The sequence below is a fragment of the Erythrolamprus reginae genome, chromosome 8 (genome assembly GCF_031021105.1).
Source record: "Erythrolamprus reginae isolate rEryReg1 chromosome 8, rEryReg1.hap1, whole genome shotgun sequence".
Classification (NCBI taxonomy): domain Eukaryota; kingdom Metazoa; phylum Chordata; class Lepidosauria; order Squamata; family Dipsadidae; genus Erythrolamprus; species Erythrolamprus reginae.
The window spans coordinates 57,285,827-57,305,185 of NC_091957.1; the positions used below are offsets into that span (position 1 = coordinate 57,285,827).

Sequence of the window (19,359 nt, forward strand, 5' to 3'; positions counted from 1 at the left end):
CGGAGCGGGGGGGGGGGGCAGGGGAGGCCCGCCGCGTGGTGGGGCGGGAGGGAAGGCCGGCTCTCCTCCTCCGCCTCCTCCTCCACCTCAGCAGCGCCCTCACAAGCCTCTCTCGCGCCCGCTCTTCTGGCTCGCTCGCCGCCGCCGCCTCCATACAAAAGCAAAATGTCCGCCGCCATCTTCGCAGGCGGGCGAGCGGGCGGGCTGCGCCCCGGGGCCGCCCGGCCTCTTTTGCCCCGTCTGAGGGGAGGGGGGCGGGGAGGGAGGGGGCTCGAGCGAAAGGGGGCTGCCCCCCTCACCCCGCCGGGCTTACCTTGATGCAATAAGGCGCCTCGTCGAAGGTGACCAGCATGTACCTGTCGCCGCGGCTGGCCGGGTCTCGGGCCCTCAGCTGTGAGGAGAGAGAATGGGGGAAGAGGGAGAATGAGTGTGAGGTGGGGGGGGCGCTATGGGGGGGAGGGGGCGCCCCGACACGCGTTGAGGGGGGCAGTGTTACGTGTGAACGTGCTTGGCGGGACCCGCGTCAGGCGGGCAGGCCCGGGCCCCACCTTCATGAAGAGCTCGACGGCGCCCTTGGCCACGTCCAGGTAGCTGGTGCCCAGATACGCCCGCTGGTTCATGGAGGCGGACGTGTCTATGAGGAAAAGGAGGATCGGCATGGTCCGCGAGAGCCCCGCGACGGCGCCCCGGTGACGGGAGGGGCGGGGGGGGCACAGCCGCCTCGCCTCCTCCTCCTCCCCCTCCTCCTCCTCCGCGCTCCTCCTGGCTCCTCGCTCACGGCCGGCCTCCCCAAGCGATCCCGCCCGGGCGACCCTCCGCCTCCGGCCGCCGGGAAGTCACTGAGCGGCTCCCAACTTCGGCTCGCTCGCTTCGGCGGCGGCGGCCGGCGCCACCCCTCGGGGGGGCGGGGCGAGCGGAGAGGGGTGTGGGCACGTGACCTCGGGCGGTCTCTCGTTGGCTGGCGATTATGCCCACATTTGCATAGAGGGCGGGGAAAGCTCTCGCTCTCTCTCTTTCTGCGGCAGGCAGGGGCGGGGAAACCCGAGCGGCGCTCCGAGGGCCTTCGGGAGGTGATTGGCAGGCCGGTGGGAGGAGGGGAGGGGCCACGGACGACGCGGCGGCGGCGGCTGCTCCTCTCCGCAGAGGGGCCGGGGGGAGGGAGGGAGATGGACGTGTGGTCTGCTCGCTCGTCTCAGCCGGGGCACTTTTTTTTTACCCCCGGGTCTCCCGGCCTCTCTGCTCCCCGGGAGCCCGTCTCCTCCGAGATCCTTGTAGCCAAGCCGTCCGCCCCGTCCCCGCGAGGCCGGGCAGTGCCACCTCTGCCGGGGTTTGGAGGCTAGGAAACCCTCCGGCTCAGCTGCGGCTGGTTGGGCCGATCGCAGCCCTGGGGGCATTTCGGGGGGGGCTGCGTCCCCCCCCCCCATTGCCTGGGGTTTGGTGTTGGTGGGGGCGGTGGTCCCAGCATTAACCCACCCGAGTGCCTCGATCCAGGCTAGGACAAGTCCAAACGCGTTGGGCGAGCCCGATTGCTAAAGAAGCGGCCCACCCGCTTCCTACACCGGCTCTTGGAAACAGCACCCGAGGCTAAAACGTGGCTACATTTCCAATAAAATTCTTTATTGGCCATGTGTGATTGGACACACAAGGAATTTGTCTTTGATGCAGATGCTCTCAGCGTACATAAAAGATCCATTTCTCAAGAATCATGAGATACAAGATTTAATGATAGTCATAGAGGTCAAATAAGCCATCGGGTAACAATAAAAAATCTGAAGGATACAAGCAACATGTTGCAGTCATAAGTGGGAGGAAAGAGGTGATAGGAATGATGAGGGAAAAAACCTAGTAATAATAATAGTGCAGACTTAGTAAATACTGTAGTTTGAGTGTTGAGATAATTATTTGTTTAGCAGAGTGATGGCGTTCAGGAAAAAACTTCCTGATTGTGTCTAGTTGTCTCGGCGCGTGGCTCTGTAACAACGTTTTGAGGGTAGGAGTTTAAACAGTTTATTGTCCAGGATGCAAGGGGTCAGTAAATATTTTCCCCGCCCTCTTTTTGACTCGTGCAAATCTACAGGTCCTCAATGGAAGGCAGATTGGCAGCAATTGTTTTTTCTGCAGTTCTGATTCTCCTCTGAGGTCTATGTTGGACTTGTTGGGTTGCAGAACCAAACCAGACAGTTACAGACGTGCAGAGGAAGACTCTGTAAAATGTAGACTTTCAATTGCCTCTTCAACCTCCAAAGCTTTAAAGATTTAGAGATACAGTACTCCTGTTCTTGCCTCCTTTATGGGAAGGGTTCCTTTCTTATTTTCCCCTTTGCATTTGATCCTACCAGGTTGGATTGGAACCAGCTACACAAAATAAAAGATACTTGCCGATAGAAAAATCTACTTGCAGGTCCTTTCAAAAATAGGCATCCCGGATCTTTCACTCAAATGTTATTACTTTGTAAACATAGATCCCAACTGTACTGGAGCAAAGAAAAGAGAAATATTTCCTTTACGTACTCATGGATCTTTGCCACTGATTAAAAGCCAAGCTGATTTGATTCTTGGCAGATGTATCTTTTCTTTTATGTACACTGAGCATCTGCATCAAAGACAAAATTGCCTGTGTTTCCAATCACGCTTGGCCAATAAAGAATTTTATACTCTTCCATTCTATTCTGTTTGGAGCAGTGTTAAATAGGTATAAAATATAAATATTTTGCATGGCTGAGATGATAAAATTGGGAGTGACAGAAGTTGGGGCTTCACTGGTGGGGCAGAGCAACAAAGGGGTAGCTGAGCGTTAGTCACTTCTAAGAAGATTACAAAAATGTAATCTGTTTCTGGTGTTAAAACAGCTTCCTTTAGATCTCAGCAAATATACAATGTCTTGTTCTGGGGCTGGATGGAATTTCCCTACCCTGCAAGAACAAGGTGAGAAAAACAAGGCAGTAAACAATTTAAAAATAATAATAATGAGCTAATATTTGATTAGGAGTATAGATGCTAAATTAAAGTCTGGTTTCTCTTTCATGAACTTCCACCGGCGAAGAAGTGGATAAATAAAAGACAGCAATTGTGGAGGGCAATTTGACAACTTCCTAATCTTTGCCTCCCACCCACCCAAAAAAGATTCTTAAAACAATAATCTCCTAGAACTAAAACCACATTTACCTGCATCTTGTCTGAGATTAGGATCCCATTGCCAAATGTGACCTTAAAAAAAATTGGACCATCTGCTCCATCGTTTTGCAGAAAAACAATCTGAGAAAAAGATGGAAAGCCATTCAGGTTTCATTGCTGCTGTGTGTTTTTATTTTCGGAATAGCTTCCGTGGTGCAACAGTGTTGTTTTCCCTTGGTGGAATCACTTTCAGCACTTCTAAGAGGAGTGATAACTATTTTAATTACTGTTGGAAGAGCTCTCATTAGAACGAGATCAGTGGTTTTCTCCATAATGGACTTTTTAAGCTTTGCAGCTATTGCAGAACTGGGAAGGCTGGATCCCCATCATGCATCAAGCCCAAACCAAGGGAGGCCTATTGCAAACCTGCATAATATCAAGCCCATTGTGGGAGTTGAAGTTCTCAAAAGGTTGCACACCCCTGGGCTAAGCCACGTGGTTCTTCTTTTGGGGTCCCCTTGGTCAGTGCCGTGAATCGTGGTTGGGCTTGGCCATCACACCCCAGCGTGAAGTCCACCATGGCTTATTCAACAAAGCCCAGTCAAGCCAACCAGGTCAATGAATGAAGGGAAAGCCTCATCTTGGTTGGAAGAGTTGGCTCTTCTATGACTTGTGGACTTCAACTCCCAGAATTCCTGAGGCAATCATGCTAGCTCAGGAATTCTGGGAGTTGAAGTCCACGTGTCATAGAAGAGCCAACTTTGCCTACCCCGGCCTTGGGGCTTCTCCTTTTGGACCGCCAAATTGCAGCCTGGCAAGGGTCCCATTCACTCCGGTTCCACTGATTGCAAGGCTTTTACCGGCGTTACTAGCAGATTTTTCAATAACCCGCGGAGTCGCCCTCTTCCCCCCACGCCTTTGAGCCGAACCAAAATGACCCCCCCCCCCCGCTCTTCCACAACAGCCGTTACAAATGGCGGCCGGGCCAGCCTGAAGGCCGAAAGGCGCATGCGCGGCTTGGCGACCGCGTCTCTAGAGCCACCGCAGGAAACTGCCAGGATGATTGGGGGGGGGGGGGGGGGGGGGAGAGAGAGAGAGAGAGAGAGGAGGCGGTGACGTTGAAGCGTAGTTGCCGCGCAGGCGCAGCCCCTCAGGGTCTTTCTTTCCTCGCTCGGTCCTCCGCCTTCCCGGCGACCCCCGGTGACGTCAAAAGAGGGGGGGCGGGGAAATCGAGACTGGCGAGCCGGCCTGCCTGAGGAGAAAGAAGGCCCTGAGTTGGCGAGGCGGGTCGGCGGCGCTTTTCTCCGCGGTTGCCGAGTCCGGGACGGCGAGCATGGCCGGCGGGGTGAGCGAGGGCCCTGCTAGTCGGCCTCTCTTGAGGGGCGGGCGGAGAAGGAAAAGCCCGTGACTCGGAGGCTCGTGTGAGCGTGTAGACGCGGGGGGAGGGGGGACCGTGGATATCTCGGCCACGGAACGGGAAGGAAGGCGAGAGGTCCCCCTCCTCCGAACCCCAGAAGGGAGGGGGGCTCCCGGGCCGGGAGGAAGAGCCAGGCCCCACATCGTGGGGGGGAGAGGCGGTTTTTGGGGAGAGGGTCAGTCATTTAATGCCTGGGGATTATTGGGGGAGGCCAAGAAATGGATGCCCAGTTGCTGAGAGGGGTCCTCAGGACGGCCTAAGCCAGAGGTAGGCAAAGCGGGCTCTTATATGACTTGTGGACTTCAACTTCCAGAATTCCCTAAGCTATTCATGCTAGCCCAAGAATTCTGGGAGTTGAAATCCACATGTCATAGAAGAGCCAACTTTGCCTACCCCTGGGCCTCAACAAAAGCTGAATGGGTCGCAGGTATATCTGAAAAAAGGACGAGACTGCTTTATAACTATCTATCTAGTCTGTCTGTCTGTCTTAAGCATCAAACTGATCAGGAAAGACTTCATAAACTCCATCTCTATAGTCTGGAGGACAGAAGGGAAAGGGAGGACATAATCGAAACATTTAAATATGTGAAAGGGTTAAATAAGGTTCAGGAGGGAAGTGTTTTTAATAGGAAAGTGAACACAAGAACAAGGGGACACAATCTGAGGTTAGTTGGGGGAAAGATCAGAAGCAAAGTGAGAAAATATTATTTGACTGAAAGAGTCGTAGATGCTTGGAACAAACTTCCAGCAGACGTGGTTGGTAAATCCACAGTCACTGAATTTAAACATGCCTGGGATAAACAAATATTCATCCTTGGATAAAATACAGGAAATAGTATAAGGGCAGACTAGATGGACCATGAGGTCTTTTTCTGCCGTCAATCTTCTATGTTTTTATTTATTTATTTATTGGATTTTTATCCCACCCCTCTCCAAGGACTCAGGGTGGCTTACAACATATGAAAAAAATACAGTTCTGAAATCCAATAAAACTAAAACAGTCTAAAATCCCAATTTAATCTAAAATCAGTTGTATTCAGTCCACCAACCTGCTTTCCATTCAGCATACATTCATTCATAGGCAAGTGCTGTAAATATTTGTGTCCCCAAGCCTGGGGGAGGAGGGTGGGGGCAGTATGAATCCCCCCGGGGCCCCCATGGAGAAGTCTCTTCCCTTAGGCCCCGCCAAGCATCATTGTCTAGTCGATGGGACTTGGTGAAGGCCAACTCTGTGGGACCCGACTGGTCGCTGGGGCTCATGTGCCTGAATTTTTCTTTATCTAATTTGACGTATTTTTTTATTCGATTTCTGTGCCGTCTTAATTCGATTACTGTGCCGCTATCTTATATGCCACCCTATCCTATAGGGCTCAGGACAGGCTTGCAACAATAAAGCAATACAGTAAAATGTCAAATTCAAGCATTAATAACAATAAAAAGCCCTTTAATCTAGTCAATGCAATCTTACCATCACACATACCAATCAAAAGACTTTACAATCCCAGGATTTGGGAGATGAGAAGAATCCAGTTCGATCTGCCTTTCCAGGAAGTTGTTTTCCGAGAAGGGTAGAATGATTCATAAACATGGAATCAAAGCCAGCTCTGATCACTTCCTGCCTTTGATTGATCTTCACCTAGAGAAAAACATGTCTGAACTGTCACTGAACTTCAGAGGTTAATTGAAGTCAATAGCACTTAGATTTATATACCACTTTACAGCCCTCCCTGAGTGTTTTGCAAAGCCAGCCTATAGCAATAGCATTTAGACATCTATCACTTCACAGTGCTTTTACAGCCCTCTCTAAGATGTTTACAGAATCAGCATATTTCCCCCAACAACCTGGGTCCTCATTTGACCCACCTCGGAAGGATGGAAGGCTGAGTCAACCTTGAGACGGTGGTGAGATTTGAACTGCTGAACTTACAGCTAGCAGTTAGCTGAAGAAGCCTGCAGTGCTGCACTCTAACCACTGCGCCACCCCGGCCCGTGGCCCCCAATGATCTAGGTCCTCAGTTTACCGACTTTGGAAGGACAGAAAGCCAAGTCAACCTTGAGCCAGTCGGGATCAAACTATTGGCGGTTGACAGAGTTAGTCTGCTATGCTGCATTCTAACCACTGCACCACCATCTTCTTGATGGGGGTGACCCCATCTTATTGCAGGAATTTAGTCTGTCAGACAAGAAAGAAAAGTAATTATCAGTATTAGTAGGTGGGTAGGTAGATCGATAGGATAAGCAAGCTCCTGAGAGAAATTAAACAAAGTTTCTATGTTAAGACTACACAAAGTCATTCATCCTGTGTATTATTATTGGATTTGTATGCCGCCCCTCTCCGGAGACTTGGGGCGGCTAACAGCGACAATAAAACAGTGTACAATAGTAATTTGGTATTAGAAGTGATTAAAAATCCATTAATATAAAAACCAAACATACATACATACATACCATGCATAGAATTGTAAAGGCCTAGGGGGAAAGAGGATCTCAATTCCCCCATGCCTGGCGGCAGAGGTGGGTTTTAAGTTGTTTACGAAAGGCAAGGAGGGTGGGGGCAGTTCTAATCTCTGGGGGGAGTTGGTTCCAGAGGGCCGGGGCCGCCACAGAGAAGGCTCTTCCCCTGGGTCCCGCCAGACGACATTGCTTGAACACAGAATACACAATTTGTGTGAATACACGAGTCGGTGGAGAGGGGCGGCATACAAATCTAATATATTATTATTATTATTATTATTATTATTATTAATTTACTTAAGTAAATAAGTCAGAATATAGAGCCAACAATGGTACACTACTGGTGAGATCTTAACAGGAAAAAAGTATAGAATAAAATAGTGATAACCTTATGAAATATTAGTGATTATCCAAAAACACATTCAGTCATCTAGACCAGTGTTTCCCAACCTTATGCTGGCTGGGGAATTCTGGGAGTTGAAGTCCAAATTTCTTCAAGTTGCCAAGTCTAGACCTTCAGTGGGCTAGCTGCATCTGAAAATTTTACATTTTTAATAGATTATTTTCACAGAATACTAAGGAGCACGTCTGTAACACTTTCCATTTGGATGATTGTGGAGATTTCTAGATAAAAGAGGTTTTGTTTTGTTTTTAAGTTATGCTAGGGAGAGAACGTTGATTCTTTTCTTCCGTGGGATTCAAACTCTCTTTTTTCTTCCTTGCCTTGTAGCTCCAGCATGACATTGGCTGCCCGCAACCATCTTCCTTCCTGTCTTGGCCAATTCCCCCAGATTTTTGAGCGGGTGGGGGCTATATCCTTTGCAGGCATGCCATCGAACGAATATCCTCCTCTGTATTGCATTACTCAAAAGGTAGCTGCTAGGGCCATAAAGGGGCTGGATTGTGGCCTCCAGGAGTGCCCGGAAGCTACAGGTTTAGCAACAGAGGCCCAGGTTGTGTGTTGGGGAAATGTGCTCCTCCCTTTCAGTTCATTGGTGGCTTCCAAGTGCAGACAGTTTGTAGAAATTATCTCCTACATAGTCACTGACTGGCAATATATTCAGGGACGTTGAAGTCACGTTTGTTTTCTTCGTGGATGTAAATGTGCAGTGTATTGGAGTGGGGGTCCTCTTTCCATAGACCAGTGATGGACCTATGGCAGGCGGAGCCATATCTGCTGGTGCACGAGCTGTTGCCCTAACCCAGCTCCAGCGTGCATGTGTGTGCCAGACGGCTGGTTTTTGGCTTGCACAGAGGCTCTGGGAGGGCGTTTTTGGCTTCCAGAAAGACCCTGGAGAGATGGGGAGGCCATTTCTATCCCCCTCTGGATCCAGGGAAGCCTTGGAGCCAGGGGAGGGTGAAACATGAGCCTACTGGGCCCACCAGAAGTTGGAAATCAGGCTGTTTCCGGCCTCCAGAGGGCCTCCGGGTAGAAGGGGAAACTGTTTTCACCCTCCCCAGGCATTGAATTATGGGCATGGGCACTCGCGCATTCATGATAACATGTGCTTATCCTCTTTCGGCACCCAAGGGAAAAAAGGTTCACCATCACTGCTGTAGACCGAGCTCTTATTTGGTGCTCTAAATGCAATCCATGTCTGCTTCTGCCATTGTTATTATTATTATGTATTAGATTTGTACGCCGCCCCTCTCCGGAGACTCGGAGATAATGTAGATTTAGGGATTAAAGTCTGACTTCCTTAAAATAGATGGGATGAGAAAAACACAAACTGCCAATATCCAGGGTGGTGCCGTTTCAGTAAATGGGCTCACTTTAATAATTATTAGCTTTTCCTGGAATCCTTTATTTATGCAGTACCAGATAGAGGAGGGTATTTTTCAACAATCTTGTTGTGTTCTTGCAGGCTGGCAGGCTTCCAGAGCAGACTTGTCGGTGCTTCTGTTGTGCTCGAACGAAGCTGTGCCTGTAAATTACCAGTGGCACCAAAAGAATTGAGTCCTAATAATTAGATCTGTCGTTCAGAATAATTGTAGGCCTTACTTTACTCTAGAAAAAGTGCAGAGAAGAGCGACAAAGATGATAAGGGGATTAGTGACTAAAACATGAAGAACGGTTGCATGAACTGGGCATGGCTAGTTTAATGAAAAGAAGGACCAGGGGAGACATGGTAGTAGTGTTCCAATATCTCAGGGGTTGCCACAAAGAAGGAGGAGTCAAGCTATTCTCTAAAGAGAAAGAAAGAACAAAACAGAAAAAAAGAAAGAGAAGGAAGGAAAGAAAGAAAGAAAGAGACCAGGGGAGACATGATGGTAGTGTTCCAATATCTCAGGAGTTGCCACAAAGAAGGAGTCAACCTAATCTCCAAAGTACCTGAAGCAATGGGTGGAAACTAAACAAGGAGAGAAGCAACTTGGAATGAAGGAGAAATTTCCTGACAGTTAGAACAGTTAATCAGCGGAACAGCCTGCCTCCAGAAGTTGTGAATGCCCCAACACTGGAAGTTTTAAAGAAGATGTTGGATAACCATCTGTCTGAAGTAGTGTAGGGTTTCCTGCCTAAGCAGGGGGTTGGACTAGAAGACCTCCAAGGTCCCTTCCAACTCTTGTTGTTATTGTTGTTGCTGTTGTTATTATTATTATTCCAACTTTTTTGTTATATTATTATAAGGGGCGGAGAGGGGCGGCGGGATGCAAGTCTAATAAATAATAATAATAATAATAATAATAATAATAATAATAATACTTTTCCATCCCAAAACAAGAAAAAGTGGTCTAAACTCTCCTGGGCAAGTACAGCATCCATAATTTCCAGCTGCTGAGGGTTTTGTTCCTGCTTTTCAATCTCCATTCGCTGTCTCCTCCCCATATTTGCAGGCTGAGCACAGTGCTCTCCGATTCTTAAGCCGCTGTGAAGAAGAAGAAGTCTTTGGAGACTGAGCTACCCTACGTGCGGCAGGAGCAGGAAAGGAGGACTTGGTGCCAATGCAGCAGCAAAAAAGACAACCAGAGTTAGTGGAAGGGAAACTTCCCGTCTTTGTGTTTCCTACCGAACTCATCTTTTATGCCGATGACCAGGCGACGCACAAACAGGTGTTGACTCTCTACAACCCCTATGAGTTTGCCTTAAAATTCAAAGGTGGGTATTGAAGCCCTTGCTGGAGGGTTTATTTTATTTCAACTTTGCTTTGCTCTGCTTTCCTCTCCAGCTTTTCAACAGTTTTTAGAAACGAGAAGTTATTGGGGGCATCTTGATTTCTGTGTTGCATTGTAGCAACAGCGATCCAGGGAGTGGGTAATATTATTACTGTATTTTTGGCGTACAGTGTTCCCTCGATTTTCGCGGGTTCGAACTTTGCGGAAAGTCTATACCACGGTTTTTCAAAAATATTAATTAAAAAATACTTTGCGGGTTTTTTCCCTATACCACAGTTTTTCCCACCCGATGACGTCATATGTCATCGCCAAACTTTCGTCTGCCTTTAATAAATATTTTTTTAAAATAAACTTTAATAAATAAACATGGTGAGTAATCATCTGAATGGCTGCTAAGGGAATGGAAAATTGCAATTTAGGGGTTTAAAGTGTTAAGGGAAGGCTTGTGATACTGTTCATAGCCAAAAATAGTGTATTTACTTCCACATCTCTACTTCGCGGAAATTCGACTTTCGCGGGTGGTCTCGGAACGCATCCCCCGCGAAAAGCGAGGGAACACTGTATAAGACGCACCTTAGTTTTTGGGGAGGAAAATAGGGGAAAGAATCTGCTTACCAGGTATTCATCTGACCAGCGTCCTTAGTCTGGTCAGTTTCAGCACATTATTTTATCCCCTGGTTAGGGCTTTAAAAAAACCTTATTTGGAGAGAGTAACAATGAAAGAGCTTGCAAGCCAGGAAGAGCTGGGAACATTGTTAGCACCTGGTTAGGGCTGGAAAGAAACATTTGAGCAAGTTAGAGCAATGAAAAAAACTCTGGAAAGACTTAGGGCTTGGAAAACATTCTTTGCAGAGAGTAACAATGAAAGAGCCTGCAAGGTTAGAGCTGGGAAGATCGTTAGCACCTAGTTAGATCTGGGGGGATAAAGCTACATTCAGCGTATAAGATGCACCTGAATTTTCTGCCTCTTTTAGGGAGGAAAAAGCTGCGTCTTATACTCCGAAAAATGTGGTAGTTATTTTTTCTTGAGGTTCGTCCTGCCCAAAGTACCTGCCTTTAGAAGCTCTGCGAGTTTATAAATTCACCAAATGGAACTCAGTCTTTAAGTTACAGAATGTAGGAGACGGGTTGAAAATATGAATCACAGTTAAGATCAGGGCACGTATCTGAATCTTTCGATTGCTGTTAAGGCCTGTTGTTAACCGTATTCCTTTCGTTGCAGTTCTATGTACAACTCCAAATAAATATGTCGTGGTGGATGCGGCCGGTGCAGTGAAGCCTCAGTGCTGCATTGATATGTATGTAAACATTATTTCTCGCCTTGCTGCATAGTAGCAATAGCACTTAGACTTACATACCGCTTCACGGTGCTTTACAGCCCTCTCTAAGCGGTTTACAGAGAATCAGCCTCTTGCCCCCAACAATCCGGGTCCTCATTTGACACCCCCCCCCCCCTCGGAAGGGTGGAAGGCTGAGTCAACCTTGAGCTTGGTGAGATTTGATCTGCCAAACTGCTGACAGCCGGTGATCGGCAGAAGTAGCTTGCAGTACTGTACTCTAACCACTGCAGTACTGCACCACCAAGGCAGGGAAGGGTGGGTGGGAGGGAAGGAGAGGAAAGAAAGAGAGAGAGAGAGAGAGAGATATGGTGTAGATAGATAGATAGATAGATAGATAGATAGATAGATAGATAGATAGATAGATAGATAGATAGATAGATAGATAGATATAGGGGTTAACTGGCTGCTTGGTGGGTTAACATCCGTGTGTGCAAAACTCTCTCTGCCCAACCATGAGGCCCTCGGTGAAATCGAGTTTGACACCACCCCTGTTATGGAGCAATCCCTTCAGGTCTTGTGGGTGTAAATTGTCTCTTCGCACCCTTGTCCCAAACACTCCAGCTCCTCTGAAATGTTATGAACAGAGGTGGCAAAGCATATTTATTCCCCCCACTCTTTCTTTCTTTCTTTCTTTCTTTCTTTCTTTCTTTCTTTCTTTCTTTCTTTCTTTCTTTCTTTCTCTCTCTGTATTTCTCTCTCTCTCTCTCTCCATCTCTCTCTCCATCTTTCTCTCTCTCTCCATCTCTCTCTCTCTCTCTCTCTCTCCATCTCTCTCTCTCTGTGGGAAATCGGCCTGTAAAAGCCACGCGCTCCTCTCCTCCCTTTGCAGAGTGATTCGTCACCGAGATGTCCGACCTTGCCATTATGGAGTGATGGATAAGTTCCGGCTCCAGGTCTCGGAGCAGAGCCAGAGGAAAGCCCTGGGAAGGAAAGAGGTGATTGCGACTCTGCTCCCCACCGCAAAAGAGCAGCAGCAGAAGGAGGAGGAAGAGAAGAGGCTGAAGGAGCATCTGGCCGAAAGTGTCTTTCTGGAGCAGGCTCTGTGTCAGCCAGGTAATCAAGTCCGTTGCGTCCTTCCCTCGCCCGGAGGGAGCTTGTCCTCCCCTGCGTGGCTTCTGTCGCCCCATTGAGCAGTGAAAATAGGTGTGCTAAGGTGCCATGACGTCAGGCCATTTGGAGACCCAAGACAGCAGTAGCGTTTAGACTTACATACCACTTCACCCTGCTTTTACAGCCCTCTCTCTTGCCCCCAACAATCTGGGTCTTCGTTTTACTGACCCAGGAAAGATGGAAGGCTGCGTCAACCTTGAGCCGGTGTTGAGATTTGAACTGGTGAACTACAGCGAGCAGTGAGCTGATGTAGCCTGCAGGGCTGCACTCTAACCACTGCGGCACCCCAGCTCCCTTCCTTCCTTCCATCCTCTTTCTTTCTTTCTTTCTTTCTTTCTTTCTTTCTTTCTTTCTTTTTTCTCTCTCTTTCTTTCTTTCTCTCTGTTTTTCTCTTCTTTCTTTCTTGTTTCTTTCTCTCTCTTTTTCTTTCTCTCTTCTTTCTTTCTTTCTTCTTTCTCTCTCTCTGTTTCTTTCTTTCTTCTTTCTTTCTTTTTTCTTTCTCTCTCTCTCTCTATTTCTTTCTCTCTTCTTTCTTTCTTTGTTTTTTTTTTCTTCTTGCAATAGCATTTAGACTTATATGCCTCTAAGCGATTCACACAGTCAGCATATTTTCCCCAACAATCTGGCTCCCCATTTGACTCACCTGGGAAGGATGGAAGGCTGCGTCAACCTTGAGCCAGTGGTGAGATTTGAACTGCTGAACTACAGCGAGCAGTGAGCTGAAGTGGCGTGCAGTGCTGCACTCCAACCACTGCACCAGCCCGGCTCGATGAGATGCAAGGCAAGGGCTGTTGAGGACATGTCACTTCCATCATGAAGTGGCTTTTATTGGAAGTGAGCCAGCTGTTTCTCATAAACTCACAATAAAAAAGGAAGACAGTTGTTTTATATACACACACACTTTTTTTTTGCACTAGTTGGGCACAGTGCCAGATTAGATGACCAGTGGTGACACAGGGGTGTCCGACCTCAGTCACGTTTAAGATTTGTGGACTTTGATTCTCAGCATTTACTGGCTGGGGAATTCTGGGAGTTGAAGTCCGCAAGTCATAGAGTGGCCGTGATTAGACAGCCCTGGTCTAACAGGGCTGCAATAGCAGTTGTGGAATACAAGATATAAATGGTGCTTTTGCCATTGGGAGTAGCAGTCATGGGCATGAAGATACGAGAGGAAAATAAAAGGGAAAAACCTGAAATGCAACGTGATTCTGTAATTCTGATTTTTTTCTCCCTCCTTTGGTTGTTTTTTTCACCCCTTTTCCCCAGAAAACAGAATTGCCTCATCGGGGCCTAGTTTACTCACCGTCTTTGTGGGAATCCTGTGCATCGCTGCTCTTATGCTTCCCACATTGGGAGAATTGGATTCCCTGGTGCCTCTCTACCTCCACTTGAGCGTGAATCAGAAGTTAGTAGCTGCTTATGTATTAGGTATGCTCCTCCTTGCTTTTACAGACGGTTTACGGGATGTGTAATGGAACCAGCTCCCTCCAGAGATTCACGCGGCCCCCACATAGTTCCCTCTAAGCTGAGCAGTGAGCAATCGCTCACTTAAAAATCATCATCAACTCAGAGTTTTCCAAACCTGCCCAGAAGCCGAGAGGGAAAGAGTGAGAGGGAAGGAGAGAGAGAGGAAGAGAGGAAGAGAGAGAAACAGAGAGAAAAAAGAGAGGAAGGAAAAGAGAAAGAAAAAGAATGGGAGTAAGGAAGAGAGAAAGAAAATCAAAATCTAGTTTGAAACTAGCTCAACTATTTAAGTGGCATTTTGATATTGATAGAGTTGCCCTATTATGAGCTCACTGTTATAGACACACAGTATTTATTTACTTACTTACTTACTTACTCACTCACTCACTCACTCACTCACTCACTCATTCATTCATTCATTCATTCATTCATTCATTCATTTATTTATTATTTCTGTGCCGCCCAGTCCCGGAGGGACTGCCGCTCAGGCACTATACTTTTCTGCCCACCCCCAAAGAAAATTAGAGGGAACACTGGGCCCCCACTCTCCTCGCCTTTCGCAAGAGTCTTAAGATCTAGATCATGCCCCCACCCCCCGACTATTAAATGTGATGTGTGGTGGTGACTGAGTTGATTGACTGTTTTTAACATAGCAGGATCTTAGCTTATAGTTTTATTTATTTATTTACTCGATTTTTATGCCGCCCTTCTCCTTAGACTCAGGGCGGCTTACAACATGTTAGCAATAGCACTTTAAAAAAAAAACAGAGCCAGAATATTTGCCCCCACAATCCGGGTCCGGAAAAGGCGGGGAGAAGCCTCTGTGGGGCCTCTCTAGGAATCTCCTGGGAGGACACAGGGCCGGAAAAGGCGGGGAGAAGCCTCTGTGGGGCCTCTCTAGGAATCTCCTGGGAGGAAACAGGGCCAAAAAAGGTGGGGAGAAGCCTCTGTGGGGCCTCTCTAGGAATCTCCTGGGAGAAAACAGGGCCTCCACCCTCCCTGTGGTTTTCCCAACCACACACATTATTTGCTTTTACATTGATTCCTATGGGAAAAATTGTTTCTTCTTACAAACTTTTCTACTTAAGAACCTGGTCACAGAACGAATTAAGTTCGTAAGTAGAGGCGCCACTTACGTACGTACTTACGCTCGGCATGTACAATGTATATTTAAGCTACAACCGACCAAGATTTCCTTCTTGTTTCAGGTCTCATCACCATGGTTATCCTAAGAACATGAGTGATATTTTAACGGGATGTGGAAAGTCGTATGTTTTTTTAAAAGAAGGTGTTATAAGTTCACATCCTGAATGTGAATTGCCTTTGACTCCCATTGGGCTCCACTGAGATGCGATGGAAAGAAACCTATTCAGCGATTTACATTACAGCTGTTTTCTTTTTTTTTTTAATGAAAAAAGCAATGTTTTAACTATGTCTAACCGAAACGATTTAAGCCTTTAGCCGCACTTCTGTTACGGAACAGCTCTCAAAAACGCTCAGCGATGAAACGAACCCGGAGCGCATTTTTATATTTGCATCCCTCGGGCAGCATTGCCGATCGCAAGAAACGTTTCTGTTGCTTTTAAGAAAGAAGGGGAAAAAAAGTCCCACCTGCCCACCTGTCGTTTGATCATCATGCAAAACCCCCAGCAGACGCGCCCGCAATGTTCGTTCCTTCCCTCCCTCCCGTGTCTTGTGTTGCCATTAGCGCAAAGTGACTCTTGTGTAGCCCTGGCCAGTTCTCAAAATTGGCAGAACGTTATTCTGGACGGCGAAAAGGCCGGCGGCCGAAGGCATCGTGTTTACATAGCAATCTCGTTTGCTGACCGACCCTCCACCAGGGCCAGGAAGCTGCCGTTCTCTGTCCAGTTCCCTGGCCTCCGTTTCTTGCCATTCGGGCCTAACCAGCTCATTTGTTCCGGCCAAGGTTGTTCTTTAACCCACTTCTGGGATGACTTAACATTCCCTTAACTGGCGCCACCAGCCTCATTACGCATCCAAACTTAAGGCAGTGCTTCTACGCACCGTCCCCACCTCGTATGCAAGATGTGCTTGGTCTCTTTGCAAAAGAAAAAACCCCAGGAACTGACTTTGAGAACGAATGCATCTTGTGTTGTTGTCCCTGGGCAGGAATGATTGTCCACTCGGAGCCTTGGCTAAGGAAACCCCTTCGTTTTCTTTCTCGGACTGGGGGGTTCTGTTTTTAAGCCCTTCCTCTGTCGTCTTTTTTTTTTTCTGAAAGGTCTAATGCACTTTGACTATGTAAGGAATGTTTTGGAAGATTAAACCTTTGCACCCACTCTCCATGTTGTTGTGGACTGCTTGTGTGTGGCCTTGGCAAGAGCCCTGCAAAGAAGGAAGAGGAATTATCGTCGCAGGCTAGCCTAGAACACTGATGGCAAACCTATGGCCTGGGTGCCACAGGTGGCACATGGAGCCATATCTGCTGGCACATGTGCATGCCAGCCAGCTGGTTTTTGGCTCACCTGGAGGCTCTGGGAGGGCATTTTCAGCTTTGGAGCCTCGGGAGGGTGAAAAACAGACCTACTGGGCCCACCAGAGATTGGGAAATGGACTGTTTTAGGCCTCCGGGGCTCACACGAGGCCATTTTCACCGTTCCCAAGCATTGAATTATGGGTGTGGGCACTCGTGCATGCGTGATAGTACAAGCACACGCACTTTCTACACCCGAGGGAAAAAAGGTTCACCATCACTGGCCTAGAAGGCACCACCAAAACTCTGGTAAATAGTACATGTAAACATTTACAATACCAGTACTCCTGGGCCTGACCTCAATTGAGCTCAACGTTTGTTGTTAAACAAAGCATTGAAGTGAAATTTGCTCCATTTTGCAATCTTCCTTGCCCGGTTGTTAAATGAATCACTGCAGTTCAGTCAGTAACACAGTTGTTACGTGAATCTGGTTTTTCTCATTGACTGCTAATTAGAAGGACACAAAAGTGGATCAGGTAGATGAGTGTTTCCCAACCTTGGCAACTTGAAGATATTTGGACTTCAACTCCCAGAATTCCCCAGCCACCGAATGCTGTCTGGGGAATTCTGGGAGTTGAAGTCCAGATATCTTCAAATTGCCACGTTTGGGAAACACTGAGGTAGATGACCCTGAAACACTGCAGCCCATCATAAATATGAGTGAGTTGGCAAACATCTGAATTTTGATTATATGACACGGGGGCTCCTGCAACGGTCATAAGTGTGAGACACAGTCCTGGGTCTCTATTTTTTTGGAGCTAGAGCTGGCTCTGCTATCCCGAAATTGTCACAATTGTTTTTTGACCAGCCTTTATAAACCAGCCCGGTAGTTTAGCCAGGGCAGCGAAATCCTATCCCGTGTCGACACTAGATGGGAACTCTGCATGAAATTCCTTCGCATTACTCAGTTATTAAATTAGGTAGCCTGGCTATTTTGTCCCGTGGTTTTGTTTACAACTCCAGGAAGAGAAGGGAGGGAGAAAGGACATTTGCTCAGCCCCTAATTTCTTTCGCAACTGTTTTGAACAAAATCAGCTGGAGAACGTTCTGGTTTTATAACCTCTGCAGACGTTCCTTGTAAACAGTTCCTGGAGATTGAAGCACAAACTTACACCAAGCTATAGTTGGAGGCAACAAGGTGGCATCTCGCTCTGCCTTCTAATAAGCTCATTTCATGACAGCAAAGGGCAGCACAATGTTGGAAAAATGGAAGAGACACCCCGGCTCAAAGAGATAATAGAAACAGAAGATTGACAGCAGAAAAAGACTTCATGGTTCATCTAGTCTGCCCTTATACTACTTCCTGTATTTTATCTTACAATGGATTTTACCAGGTCTTTTTCTGCCGTCAATCTTCTATGTTTCTACAGAGGGATGCGCCAGAAGAACAGCCAGCCCAATTAAGTGCAGAAAAAAAAAAAATCCTTTATTCTAAGAGGCTTATATATACAACACATAAAAATTATTTGTAGAAAAATATACAATTAGGTTAAGTCAGCACCCCGTGGAATAGAATCACCTTCATTATCTTCCATAACTACTTTTTTATTATGTCTCCTGCTTTGACGTTGGTTTTTCTGCACCAAAGACCAATTCCTTGTGTGTTCAATCTTGGCCAATAAAGAATCCTATCAAACACAGGCATAGAAACATAGAAATCTGACGGCAGAAAAAGACCTCATGGTCCATCTAGTCTGCCCTTATACTATTTTCTGTATTTTATCTTAGGATGGATCTGTTTATTTATTTTTTTATTTTATTTTATTTATTCGATTTTTATGCCGCCCTTCTTAGACTCAGGGCGGCTTACAACATGTTAGCAATAGCACTTTTTTTAACAGAGCTAGGCTATTGCCCCCACAATCTGGGTCCTCATTTGACCCACCTCGGAAGGATGGAAGGCTGAGTCAACCTTGAGCCGGTGTTGAGATTGGAACCGCTGACCTTCAGATCTACAAGTCAGCTTCAGTGGCCTGCAGTACAGCACTCTACCTGCTGCGCCACCCCGGCTCATTTAAATTCAGTTACTGTGGATTTACCAACCATGTCTGCTGGAAGTTTGTTCCAAGCATCTACTACTCTTTCAGTCAAATCATATTTTCTCCCGTTGCTTCTGATCTTTCCCCCAACTGACCTCAGATTGTGTCCCCTTGTTCTTGGGTTCACTTTCCTATTAAAAACACTTCCCTCCTGAACCTTATTTAACCCTTTAATATATTTAAAATGTTTCGATCTTGTCCCCCCTTTTCCTTCTGTCCTCCAGACTAGACAGATTGAGTTCATGAAGTCTTTCCTGATACGTTTTATGCTTAAGACCTTCCACCATTCTTGTAGCCCGTCTTTGGACCCGTTCAATTTTGTCAATATCTTTTTGTAGGTGAGGTCTCCAGGCATTATTTGTTCACCTGTCTTGTCAGGGCTCCCCAGGATTTGATTTGAGATGCAGCCCAGGAGGGAAATCCCTTGAGCGAACCAAGCTGCTGGGATCATGACTTGGGACCCAGGTGCGAATCCTACCCTTGGCACCTTTCAGGTGGGCTGCCTACCGTTCTTTTTCTATTGTGCCGCCCCGCTTTCGCGGACCAGAAGGCGAACAAAAGACAAGCAGGCCCTTCAACTCCCAGCATTGTTTTTTAAAAAAAAAGAAGAAAGACCCGCGTTAAATACCAAAATGCTGCAAGGCAGGATTCAAATTCGCCACCTAGAATAGGCCCAAAAAAAGGAGAGGGGGGGAGACCAAAGAACGTTCCCGGGCCGCCTCGCTTAAAGCGCTCCTCCGATTGGCCAGTCGGAGCGGAGCGACGCTTACAAAGTAACCCGACGCGCAACGAATCAGCGCCTTCCCTGGCGGC

At 47.2% G+C, this 19,359-nt stretch overlaps 2 protein-coding genes across 6 annotated transcripts in view; one reads left to right on the forward strand and one right to left on the reverse strand.

Moving 5' to 3' along the window:
* LOC139171631 (integrator complex subunit 6-like) overlaps window positions 1-800 on the reverse strand; it is a 38,749-nt gene extending 37,949 nt beyond the window's left edge. For 3 of the 4 annotated variants that reach the window (XR_011559774.1, XM_070760025.1, XM_070760028.1), the window contains exons 1-2: window positions 549-744; window positions 314-391 (exon numbers count right to left, since the gene is read on the reverse strand). Coding sequence is in view for 3 of the 4 variants with exons in the window: in XM_070760025.1 (XP_070616126.1) it covers window positions 314-391; window positions 549-659 (189 nt within the window). In the remaining variant the exon portion in view is untranslated. Of the gene's footprint in view, window positions 1-313; window positions 392-548 lie in introns of all 4 variants that reach the window. The other variant, XM_070760027.1, reaches the window with a different exon arrangement.
* A 3,379-nt stretch (window positions 801-4,179) lies between these two features.
* MOSPD1 (motile sperm domain containing 1) lies at window positions 4,180-16,317 on the forward strand. Of its 2 annotated transcripts, XM_070759987.1 has the most exons (7): window positions 4,214-4,459; window positions 7,716-7,857; window positions 9,821-10,082; window positions 11,322-11,397; window positions 12,269-12,492; window positions 13,816-13,977; window positions 15,222-16,317. In XM_070759987.1, exons 3-7 carry the CDS (start codon window positions 9,929-9,931, stop codon window positions 15,251-15,253), a joined length of 648 nt encoding a protein of 215 aa, XP_070616088.1. In that variant the 5' UTR covers window positions 4,214-4,459; window positions 7,716-7,857; window positions 9,821-9,928; the 3' UTR covers window positions 15,254-16,317. The 2 variants fall into 2 exon arrangements, with proteins under 2 accessions (XP_070616087.1, XP_070616088.1); XM_070759986.1 differs by lacking the exon at window positions 7,716-7,857 and having other exon boundaries at window positions 4,180-4,459.
* Window positions 16,318-19,359: the final 3,042 nt, after the last annotated feature.

What these genes read in the sequence shown, in the direction of transcription:
- MOSPD1 (XM_070759986.1), top strand. Translation starts at nt 9,929, where the DNA reads ATGCAGCAGCAAAAAAGACAACCAGAGTTAGTGGAAGGGAAACTTCCC. An exon ending in GTTTGCCTTAAAATTCAAAG is followed by an intron (nt 10,083 to 11,321) that starts GTGGGTATTGAA and finishes CTTTCGTTGCAG; the next exon opens with TTCTATGTACAACTCCAAAT. An exon ending in CCTCAGTGCTGCATTGATAT is followed by an intron (nt 11,398 to 12,268) that starts GTATGTAAACAT and finishes CTCCCTTTGCAG; the next exon opens with AGTGATTCGTCACCGAGATG.